Source organism: Chiloscyllium plagiosum, unplaced genomic scaffold, assembly GCF_037043375.1.
Source record: "Chiloscyllium plagiosum isolate Xiang-an unplaced genomic scaffold, Cpla_swu_hap1 HiC_scaffold_24, whole genome shotgun sequence".
NCBI lineage: Eukaryota > Metazoa > Chordata > Chondrichthyes > Orectolobiformes > Hemiscylliidae > Chiloscyllium > Chiloscyllium plagiosum.
The window spans coordinates 36,915,885-36,928,356 of NW_028270162.1; the positions used below are offsets into that span (position 1 = coordinate 36,915,885).

At 37.5% G+C, this 12,472-nt stretch overlaps 1 protein-coding gene across 1 annotated transcript in view; it reads right to left on the bottom strand.

The window, feature by feature from the left end:
- The window catches only part of ddx54 (DEAD (Asp-Glu-Ala-Asp) box polypeptide 54), a 52,235-nt gene that overhangs the window by 12,712 nt on the left and 27,051 nt on the right, over positions 1 to 12,472 (bottom strand). Inside the window, exons 8-16 of the mRNA XM_088000085.1 lie at positions 12,265 to 12,386; positions 11,614 to 11,675; positions 7,070 to 7,201; positions 5,376 to 5,586; positions 4,441 to 4,575; positions 3,505 to 3,726; positions 2,997 to 3,070; positions 2,718 to 2,900; positions 1,551 to 1,690 (exon numbers count right to left, since the gene is read on the bottom strand). Coding sequence (XP_087856211.1) covers positions 1,551 to 1,690; positions 2,718 to 2,900; positions 2,997 to 3,070; positions 3,505 to 3,726; positions 4,441 to 4,575; positions 5,376 to 5,586; positions 7,070 to 7,201; positions 11,614 to 11,675; positions 12,265 to 12,386 — 1,281 coding nt within the window. The remainder of the gene's footprint in view (positions 1 to 1,550; positions 1,691 to 2,717; positions 2,901 to 2,996; positions 3,071 to 3,504; positions 3,727 to 4,440; positions 4,576 to 5,375; positions 5,587 to 7,069; positions 7,202 to 11,613; positions 11,676 to 12,264; positions 12,387 to 12,472) is intronic.

The following is a 12,472-nucleotide window of genomic DNA, read 5'->3' on the forward strand; positions in this document are numbered from 1 at the left end:
AAGACTGCTTCCAAGAACCCTGAAGCAAGCGAGAGTAAAAGTTGTAGAGGCACTGACTGAAATTTTCCAATTTTTTTATATACTTAGGGCTGATGCCAGAGAACTACGAGAACTGCAAATGTTACACCCTTGATCAAAATGTGTGAAAAGATAAACCCAATAACCGCAGGCCAGTCAAATTTAAGGTAGCTGGAAAGTTTCAAAAAATTATAAAATTGAGTACAAAATTACTCACATCTGTTTTACTCACTTCAGTAAAATAGAGGTTAATTAAGGAAAGCCAGTACAGATTTGATAAGGGTAAATTGTGCTTAACTTGAGCTTTTTTTAAAAAATGAGTTAACAGAAAGCATTGATGAGGGTAATGCAGTTGATGTGCTGACTTTCCAAAAGGCATATGATAGAGAAGGTACAAAACAGGCATTTGTGTAAAGATAGGGGTTAATGGAAAAGGGATGGTAGCAACATGGATACAAAATTGGTTGGGTGATTGAAAACAAACAGCAGTGGCTGGTGGCTGAAGGAAGGTTTATCTTGGTCAGATGGGCTGAAGAGTGGTAGATGGAGTTTAATTTAGATAAATTTGAGGTGCTACATTTTAGAAAGGCAAATCAGAGCAGGACCTATACACTAAATGGTAAAGTCCTAGGGAGTGTTGCTGAACAGAGACCTTGGAGTGCAGGTTCATAACTCCTTGAAGGTGGAGTCACAATTAGATAGGATAGTGAAGGCAGCATTTGGAATGCTTTCCTTTATTGGTCAGAGCACTGAGTAGAGGAGTTCAGAGAGCATATTGGATCTGTGCAGGTCATTGGTTAGACCACTTTTGGAATATCTGATCTCCCTCCTATCGGAAGGATGTAGTGAAGCTTGAAAGGATTCAGAAAAAATTTACAAGGATGTTGCCAGGATTAGAGGATTTGAGCTGTAGGGAGAGGCTGAACAGGCTGGGGCTGTTTTCCCTGCAGTGTCATAGGCTGAGGGGTGATCTTAGATGTTTATACACGAGGGGCACATATAGGGTAAACAGACAAGGTGATTTCACTGGGGTGGGTGAGTCCAGAACTAGTGGGCATAGGTTTGGGGTGAGAGGGGAAAAGCTTAAAAGGGGCCTAAGGGGAAACTTTTTCACACAGAGGGTGGTACGTGTATGGAATGAGCTGCCAGAGGAAGTGGTGGAGGCTGGTATAATTACAGCATTTGAAAGACATCTGGATGGGTATATGAATAGAAAGGGTTTAGAGGGATATGGGCCAAGTGCTGGCAAGTGGAACTAAATTAGGTTAGGATATCTGGTCGGCACGGACGAGTTGGACCAAAGGGTTTGTTTCCATGCTGTACATCTCTATGGCTCTATGAATACCCCAAGCATCTGTGGTATAATCTCTGCCCTTGCTGATATAGAAAAATTGGCTATAACATCTGTTTTTGTATCAGCAACAGAATTAGACACATACAAGACACATTAAATTGACAATTCATACATTCAGTAGTGCATTCCAGCTAGTAAACTTTCTGGAGTGGAATAGTAAAGAGGCTTAAGTAGTTACCCTCTTTCGGAATTGAAGTCTTTAGGTTGGTGGGGGATATAAAATTCCTCATCCTGCTCACATTCTTTCTTGTTTTTAGGAAAATGTTCTGTTGGTTGTTTACTTTTCCTTTTCCTCCCCATAACTTCAGAGAAGACAGTCTATCAATACAAAATACAATTGATAATGACAGTGAAGAATAATATATTCCTTGTGGGAGAAGAAAGGTTTGTCGATTACTCTACAAAATAGACAATGCATACTTTCTCTGATACAAAAAGGTAATAAGCTTCATCTTTAATACAACTGCCAACACTACCTAGAGCAATGGATTTACAGAACCACACAGACTGCAAGGTTCAAGAGAGTAGGTCATTAGTTTTAACAGCCCTTGAGAATACAGTGACCAAAGACACACATACAAATATTAGAAAATATTAGAAAATATATATTTTGAACTGCCATTCTTTATATCTAAACATTTCATAGAGATTTAAGGATGAAATCATCTTAAAAAGTCTATATCTTATCTATTTGCATAAATTTGGGCATTTAAATGGTCATTGGATAGGCATATGGACGAGAATGGAAGAGTGTAGGTTAGATGGGCTTCAGATTGTTGCATTGACTTGTGGAACCATCGAGGGCCAAAGGACCTGTACTGCGCTATAATGTTCTAAGTTAGGCTTCAATTCTAAATGTGAATTGAAAGGTGGCACTGCAGCTCATTTTAATGAACATATTCTAATGTTCTCTAGGGCAGACAGTAAAATAGCTTTTGTCTTTTCAGGTCAAATGAAAAATAGCACTCTAATCCATATCAGGAAAATATATTTAGTTTCAATTTGTCTGTAAATAGCATGATAAAGGTGATATTTTGGATCTTTAGATTTTAACATCTCAAAAACTAAGCCATGGGTAAGCGCAAGTTCTTGACCTTACCAGTTAAGTCTAACCATGATTAAGGCAACCACAAGTTAACTAACCACTTCTCTCCCCCCCACCTCCCAATTCTTCTACCCTGTCCCCAGAATATTCCCTGTTAAAGTACATAAATGAGAACAAAAGTGAAGCTAGACTGCGATGGTCCCTATTATGAACAAGCCTTTTGTCGACTGCTGTCCATCTCTTAAAATTGAAATGAATAACCTTTCAGTTCGCTACATGCATAAAAAAAACCTACTAAACCTCAATGTTATCTTCATCAGGGAGATCTGCTTCCATCAGGGTTGGCATGTTCTTAGATGGAGCTGTTTTCTTTTCTTCCTTCAATTTTTGAAACTTGTTTATAACCAAGATCTGTTTATTTCGTGTCATCCTCATGATCTCACTTGCAGAGGTTTTATTCGTAGAATTGACTTCAAAAATGGTCTGTAAAATTTATAAAGAAACTATAGCTTTTGGCTTATAATCATTGCCATGAGATGGACTAAAAACAATAATACACAAACAAAAGTATTCACTTACAGATTTTGCTTTATAGTTTTTGATACTGTCAATAATTTTTAGTCTTTGAAGTTCTGCATCTTTTATGTTCACACCTTAAAAATAAGAAAATATTCAAGCTTCAAGTTTTATTAGGTCAAAATTTCAGTGTGTGAATTTACCTAAAGCACCAATATTGACAAAACTGTAAAATAATGAAATGTTACAGTCCTGTCCTCAAGGAATCTGTTGTCGGTAAGCTCACAAGCATAGGAGACATAGTACTACAGCCATATGCATTTGTTTAGTAGGGACCACAATCATTTTTCTCTTTTACATGTTTGATAACCAGGAGGAGAAGACCTAAAAATGTTCCCTAATTTTTGATCTTTATAGCAACAGTTTGAAATGTGTTTCTTGCCATGTTTTTTTTTGGAATAAAAGTGTTATAAATGTAAAAAGAACAAGTAATGTGACAGTAGCAGTCCATCAATATGACAATTATTCCCACAAATTGACTATATAGTATTTTTAAATATACTTAACTTACCAAATAAAGGATGAATCCCCAGTGTTGAGAAGTCCATTTCTCTAACCCTTTTTATTGATTCTGGAGAAGGATTTGGTCTTGACTTCAGATACTGCCTGTAAGCATTTTCAGACACTCTTTTCAGGTTCTGAAGATCCAGCGAAGCCTTATGGTCTGCTATAAGTAGTGATTCCTCATCATCTATGGTATTCTGGGGTACCTTGCCATATATTCCACTTGTTTCTGAATGCATAGAATAATTTTTTAAATCTCTCCCTATGGCAGAATAAGTCACAAAGCTCAGTGGCTTTTCACAGTGACTCTTGCTGCAAAAATATCATAGCTCCTTTCTTCCACTGACTACAGTACTCCATCCTACAGGGCCAGGCATCAGAGTGTTAGTACCTCTGATACTCAATCTTTTTGTCAGAGAGGGCCCCCTGATTGTACCAGGTTAACAGCCCAGTCAGAACCCATATTCTGAGTTCTAGCTGGTTAACCTCACTACAATCATTAAAGAAATGCTTTGACTTTGAAAGAAAATATCATAGCTTTTATGAAGTTGGAATTGCTGGCCCAATTTGTTTAGCTTCAAGTTCAAATATGTTATTAATGTAACATTTCTTGTAAGTTCTAGATAATGTTTTGGAGAATGCTGTAAGATCAATGTCTCAATGTCACATGGCCCCATATTTTACAGAAGACAGTTGAGTTTTTTTTAACCAAAATTAGTTTAGCCAAATCAGTACCTGAAAGACTAAATGTGCATTTTCCAAAACAAATAAAATTACTTATTGCCACCTTTCTAAATTGCAGTTGAAATAACAATAGAATAAATAAGTCTAAAGTTTAGTTTAAAAGCCATGCACTATAGGTTCACTAGAGTAGAATTTAATAAAACATAATGCATTTAAACCACAATGCCTAAACAACATAGATACCTAAAACACAGATTACCTTCAGAATTCTCAGCTTGGCTTGCAAATTTGAGAGGTCGTCCGAGAAACAAATGTAAATCGTAAACATATGGAATTTCATCCAGGGCTACCAACGAGTAAGCTGTACCACTTCTCCCAGCTCTGGCTACTCGACCTGATCCACAATTCACAATTTTATACATCTGCTGTTAGCAATATTTTAATATGTTCCAATAAATAGAAAATTTAGTCCACAATAAAGAACTAGAATAATCTACATACATAAAAACCTGCATATTTATCAATAATTATTGATACTACAGTATGTTGAATCTTTACATTGAGAAACTTCTTCATACTACAACTTCATGAGGTATATATAAATTAAACATTCTAATTCCATCACAATTATACATGCTTTTTTTGCCCCAGTATTTAACAAACATATAAGTACTGTTTACGATAAACTAACACAAAATATGTATTTAAAATATTCACAATATTCTTGGCTTCAATTTGTTTTATAAAGGCTCTGCAGCATGCACAGTTGCTGCAACTTTCAGAGACAATCATTACTTAAAATTTAAATCAAAGAACATCTGAAACATTGTGGGCAAGATTACTTAATAGTCCATAAAATCCAAAATAAAAATCAAAGGTAAAATGGATTCAAATTATAAAACAACTGCACATTTGAGGCAGCTTTCTTAAAATATTCAACATAATTTCTGGCGGTTATGAAGTGCCCTGCCTCTTAATGTGAACTAATATCCAGACAGTTTTTTTCCCCAGCTTTAATCAGCACAAAAGATTAATTTTTGGAAATCAATAGAAATAGAACACCTGGGCCCTCAAATTGGTCCTAATTTGCAGGGTGCAAATAACTCGCTGCATGAATCCCAACTTTGTCTTCCCATCACACCAGTAAATTTTAAAGCCAATTCTCTCAGATTTAGAAACTTTAAATTTGCTTACCAACTCTATGCAAGAAAAGTTTTGCTTTGGATGGAAAGTTGTAGTTTATTACATTATCTAGCATGGGAATATCAATACCACGAGCTGCAATGTCAGTGACGATCATCACCATACACTTTCTGTGGACAAATTTCCCAATGTTGATTTTTCTTGCTGTTTGGTCAAGAGCACTGTAGCTGTATGAACAGTGAATACCCTGTCTGGTTAAGAGCTGGGAGAAACAAAAAATTGTAAATAAATAGTCACAATAGTCATGAAAATACGGTAACGCATACCTACAAAAAAAAAATTACATACTGGAAATAAACAATCAAAATAAAGGTCTTTCAGCATCTATGGGGGAAAGAAAACATTCCCATTTCAAGTCTGATGAATCTTCACCACAACTGATGGATGAAAATAGGCTTTCCAATTTTCACTATAAATATACCAGTGAGACTTTTGTGTCAACATAAAGTTATAATATAATTCAGGTGAAAGATCCCATAAGACAGCCAAACAAACAAAAACCAAGTGACAAAAGCAACATGCAGGAGTCATCTCACAGCATTTGGAAATTTATATGTCTGAATTGCAGCCAGGGACAAGCCCAGATAAAATCATAATATTATCAGCACACTTCACATTATGCTGCCACCACCTCAAATTGGTCAAACCTTTTTTTAAAATTCAGACACAAGATATGGACGCTGCTGGTTGGGCCAACATTTAGTGTCCAAGGCTGGTTGCTTTTGAGAAGGTGGTGCTGAGCTGCCTTCTCAAAGCATTACAACTGCATTTGTTACAGGTACAACTATATATTATAGAGGGGGGAAAAGAGTTTCTTGATTTTGACCCAGCAACACTGAAGGAATGGCTGTAAGTTTCCAAGTCTGGACGGTGAGTGGCTTGGAGGAGGTTGTATTCCCATTTATCTGCTGCCTTTTTCCTTCTAGATGGTAATGATTGTGGATTCAATATTCTACAAATTAGCCTAAAACTCAAGGTACATAACTAATCAACTGCAAAAGCAGGTTTCCCAATGAGTGGTTAGAGGGAGACAGTGTGAGTGAGACAGATTGAATCAAGGATTTCAAAAGCGAATTAGGCAGTATTTAAAATGAAATAGTGTGCAGAATTAGGCAAGCAAGGGAGGAAAACAGCCCGAAGTGACCTTGTCAATTGTAAAAATTGTACAGACGCAACAAATCAAATAAACTCTTCCTGCAATATAAAAATTCTGTGATTCTGGTGAATACTAACTCAAAATAAAAGTATATTAATGCTCTGATACCACTATAAACATAAATCACCATGGGTCTAGCCTTAAGTCAAGTGGTTTTGTTCTAAGAAAATATAATAATAACTGGTACCAATGAAGGAAAACCATCAACTGTGCTGAGTAATTATGCAGGAAGCATTTGAAGTCACAGAATGATATCAGACATTAATTGTATTATTCATATAATCAACATCACTATATCCCCAGTTATTAACTCATCTATTCTGGTTATGTATTGAGGAAAGAGATGTGATTTAAATTGTATGTTTGGAAACTTAACACTGTTTCAGTACTCAAAATTTCTGCTCAGAAGTTAAATACTGTCAAGTTAGTATGAATGGGGATCCTTAAGAAATGAAGAAATGGTTTTGCTCTTTTGACAATGCTGACATTTTATTTGAACAGTTTTATGCACCTTCCATTTCACACAAACCTCTTTTAAGTATTCCACATGATGTTTGGTAGCAACAAAAATGACAGTCTGCTCTTGAGGTTTTATGATATTTCTCATCAAGTGAAGTAGAACAGCAGCCTTATCATCAGACCGGACATGGAAAAATGCCATCTGTAAAATAGCAGATACAATGTTTTAGTACAGATCTTTGTGCATTAACTGCCCGTTATTCCAAAATAATTATCAAGTACTAGACCTTAAAATTAGGAATGGTTTATGAATCAAGTGTTAATTCTTAACATCATTGAACAGAAACGCCATGATCAACTTACACCTGCTTATCAATACTTCTTAATCATCTACCTCCCATGACAAATCGAGCTTTCACACGCGCAAATTTCACACAGATTTGAAGGAACAACCTATATCTGTAACAATCTTGCATTTCCAAACACTTCGGACTAGCTAGGTACTTAATTTATCAGAAATGGTTTACAATTTCACCTTTAGCACAATCATAAACTGAAGCCAAATAGAAGCAGGTAATCATAACACATAGAAGCAAAAGCAAGCCATTTGGTTCAGCGAGTGAGCTCTGCCATTCAATGAGGTCAAGGTTGATTTGATAATCCTCAAACCTCCTTTACCGTCTTTTCTCCATAACCTTTGATCCTCTTATTGATTAAAAATCTCTCCACCTCAGCCTTGAATATTCCGAAAGATACAGCCTTAAAAGTTCTCCATAGTAAAAAAGATTCCACAGATTCACTATCCTCACAGAAGAAATTCCTCTTTGTATCAGTCTTAAATTAGCAATCCTTTACCCTTGAGACTACACCCTCTGGTCCTAGACTCTTGCAGAAGGAAAAACAACCTCTCTGCATCTAAGATCATATATTTCAACAAGATCACTTTTTATTTTCCTAGATGCCTCAGAGTACAGGCCAATACAATCAACTTCTCATAAGAAAACCCTTCCATACACAGGAACAACCTCATGAACCTTCTCTGGACTTCTTCCAGGGCCAGTATATCTTTTTTGGACAAGGGAACCAAACTATTCATAGTATTCTAGATGTGATTCATCTAGTAGCTTGTATAGTTTTTGCAAGACATCCCTCTTTTGATTCGCCATTGCCTCTGAAATAAAAGCTAACATTCCATTTGCCTCCCCTATTACCTGAACTTGTATTTTTTTTTGAAAACAGGAGGACTCCCAAATCCCTCCATGCTGTAGACATTTATCGTAATTTTTTTTGACAAGTAAATGACATTCTAGCTGGAATCTTCTCATCTTTAGACTATAGGACACTATACATACACTGAAGAAGCCTACTGAGACCCTGCAGACGTCCTGGCACATTCAGTTACATGGAATTGCCTAGGAAGTTTGAACGTCTCACTAGGAGCTCCCATGCTGGCTCCATCCACATTCATCACATCCCCACCACACACATTACCTGCCCCCAAACAGAGGCTTAACTACCCTCTGACCAGATCTGACATGCCAAGCAGGCATGAGAACATTATAACTTGATAAAAACTGTGCTTTCTTTTCAAAATGGACATTTTAAGCCTATTATAATGGCAGTTCAGATCATCTGGCTTTTGAAACTGTGTGGACCTACTTTCTGGAGCCGTCTAGAAGTAGATTACAAGGACATGCCTGAACTATTTTCCTGTGGAATTTCACATGTGCCATCATCAGGATCTTCTTTAAAAACACTAACAATAGGCCTAATCCTGTGATCTCTGAATGAGGCTTAGTAGCAAAAGAAACTCAAAGTTCAAATCCAAGGAACTAGTTATCTTCTACTGCATCTTCAATTGTTTGGCCATACTGTTGCATACTGTTTCATTAACATGTACAGAGGTTGGTGCATTTATGGAATGAGCTGCTAGAGGAAGTGGTGGGGGCTAGTACAATTACAACATTTTAAGAGGCATCATCATCTCCAGATGACATAATCATCTCCAGAAACAATATAATGTAAATCATGTTTAAATAATTGGTCATCACATGATCACCGATGTTTGAAAGTTAAATGTTTTTTTAAAAAATAACAAATTTGTTTACTTTTGAAGAGTCCATAAGTAAAGTCAGAAAGAAAACTGTGGAAACCCAGTTACAACATCAGCTTTTTACAGAGTCTCAAGGTGTGAAGCTTTAAACCCTCCTTGAAATCTATTTTCAAAAGTTTCTGAATGCACCTGGTAAAGCACATGGTAAAAGTATTATTCAGGCTGTCTACTCAATTTGCTGAACATGCCTTATTCCAAGAACATCTCCACAAAATCTTGTCTTCAGCTGTATGACCATTTCTGGATCGCTCTCACTTAACTCATACAATACATGAAAAGTAACCATTCTGTTTGGTCTATTTATAGAAGTACATTTTATTTTCCTGTGATATGTTTGTGAAGTAGTTATCAACTTTTCTGGGGAAAAAAAAAGTGTGCAAGAATCTGACCAGGCTCTCAGCGACATGGGCTATGGCGAAATGAGCATTAGAATTGGGAAAGACGATCATCTCAATATCAAGACCATCTCACCACAACTTCCCCTCTTTGCTCAAGCAGCACAGCAAAATTCTTGGCAAGGAATGGCAAGGTCCTGACTGATACTTTGTTGCTAGCTAAATGCTTGTTAACAGTCCAACTCATTATAGGTGGTGATCTTAAACTCACCACACAAACCAGCTGTCATAAAAACTTTACCTAGAAACCAGAGTGAGTTCAACTCACTGCTTGCTTCAATAGACTTCCATGTTAGACACCGGGCACCAACATCACAGGCACACACACTCATGGCCAATGGCCACAGCATCTCACGTCTGGACACTAGCATCTGACACTTGCCAGTCTCTATGAAACTTCATGGTACATCTCCAATCCACTTAAAAGACACTTCTGCACTTTAATGCCTCACTTCAGGCTGTACCTACTACTCTGATTGCAATGCTGCAGTAAAGATGCTTTATGCTCAGGGACATGCAGCCAGCTGATGGACTACATTAGTCTCCATCTCTGGGTTCTTCGCTCACTGTAACACTGATCACTCACTCTGTGGTTACATGATGTTTCCAGTATTCCTGCCCTCTCAGCCAGATATCTAGCTCACATTACTATGGTTTTGCCATGACAAAGCAAGGAAGCTTGCCACACAGTTGTCAGCAGGCCTTAGTACAGTCATGGGGATCACCTTCACCCAGGGGATCTCAGCACAGTCGGTCAAGTGCAGCCTCTGATCTGAATTAGATTTGAATTGAAGGCCTGCTTCAGCAGTCAAGAATCATCTGCTCATAAGGCAAGGGACAATTGATGAGCAACACAACATCTGTCTTGACTCTGTTTTGCTGTGGGCTTTTTTCCTCGAGGACTGAGAGAAAAGCTGATGTTATGAAAGAGGAGAATCGGTGGCACTGACATTTCTTGTTGGCATATGTATAGAGGTTTTCCAAGCAACTGAGTAGGCAGCACAGAGGGTGACAGATAATGCAGTTTGGGGTGGATGAGGTGTAGTGGAGAAGATGTTGTGTGCATTACTGAGGTTGGTAGAGCAGTAGCCTTGGTAGGAGGCAGGTGCAATAATGTCCAGAGCAAATATCTGGAACCTTTCAGGACAGCTCAAACTGACAATGCTTGACCAGATGCACACCAGCCTTTGAGATATGACGATGGGGAAGTCCAGAATGTCAGCCAGTTCTGGGATCTCGACAGAGTGGCAAATTGTTCCAGTAAAATATTCCTGGTAAGATGGGGTACAAATTATACATGATTCTTGCCACAAGGGCTCTAACAGCAATTAAAGTGACAATTTTGATAAGATAACGAACTGGCCCTCACCGCAAAATTTACTCCACCAATTTCAACGTGACTCAAATTTTAAAAAAGATGCTAAAATTACCCGACATGTTTAAAAATCCATGAAAAATGGAGTTGGTGACTTTAGAAAAACCTGACTTCACAAAATGGTTTTTTTGTAGGGATGTGGTAATGGTTTGGGTTAGGAACATATTTCAACCTTATCAAAATTAGGGAACCCTGATTTATCAATTTGGGAAGAAGAATTGGGTGTTTTCAGTCTAATTTCTCATCCACTATACCTACCCTACCTCATTAAATCATTCATAGTCTCCACTTAGTAGTCCTATCCCACCTTCCTCACCCATCTGTTTATCCTATACCTATTGCTTTTATTCACTCTTTCACCCACTCATTCATTCACAAACATTTAAATGGTCATTTAAAGCACCATTTGGTAGCTAATATTGTTTACACACAAAGGGGGTAATACAGACCCTTTCCTCCCAACTCAACCTCTATTTTGACAGACTTCCTCAATGGATACTGCACTATGCATTTCTGGTAAAGCCAAGCTTGAAGATCCTGGAAGAAATGTGGAACATTTTGAGACTTGGGGGAATTTTTCAGTAGAGCAGCAATCAGATGATGTTTGATGCTCCTTGGAAGACCTGGGCCAACACAGATGTACTTACTGCAATTGTCCACAATATAAAGATACATACAACATTAAGCGGACATTCATTTTTTAAATTTGCACATAAAAAGTTTTTTTTTACCTGCAACTGATCATTCAGCTTAGTATCCACATCCAGTCTGATTAGAACTGGTTCTGTCAAACCTGCAAGATTTTTAGAAAACTATTAGTTTTATCAATTAACTTTTTAAACTTTAAAAGAAAAGACATCATCTCTGAATCTGATATACTCATCAATCATCAAAATGTGTCTGTGGGCGAGGACTTGCCGGCTGTGTGCTGCTGCTGTCTCCTGAATGGGGAGCAGACTTTAAAAACTCTGAACCCCAGAGGAAATGCATTTAATCGATTAACTGAATAATCAATTATCCAAACGAAATAGTGCCCGCCCATCTCGTTCGGATAATCGAGGTTGCCCTGTATATTTTCAAACACAGAAATCAGAAAAATGCCCGTGTGGATTCTCAACTCCCTAACCTAACATATACTAGTGTTGTACATGCTGATTGGGCATTGAAACCAGCATTTTTCTGTTCTTTCACATATTAGTTATCCAATGTCCTATCTACCTGAACCAGAGGTTTGTCTGCAATCACCAAACTGTACTTTTGTTTCAAATATAATCCTGTTTTATCAGTAAACGACTGAACTCGCAAGAAGGACATCAACAGAGAGTACTTAAAAAATTCTGAAATAAGCTACTTCGGTTTTAAAACAAGACTAAAATCTTTACCAGCACGTGCAAACTCCACCAGTTGCTTCGGTAGTGTAGCTGAAAACAGCAAAGTCTGTCTTGAGTCAGGCAGCCTTCGGATAATCTCTTGCAAGTGCTCAGCAAATCCCATCTCAAATAATCTAGCACAGAAGAAAAATGCAGAGCAGAATTCAGTGGTGCTTCATCAGGAAACATTTCTTCTAATAGATAGGAACAAAAGGAAAAT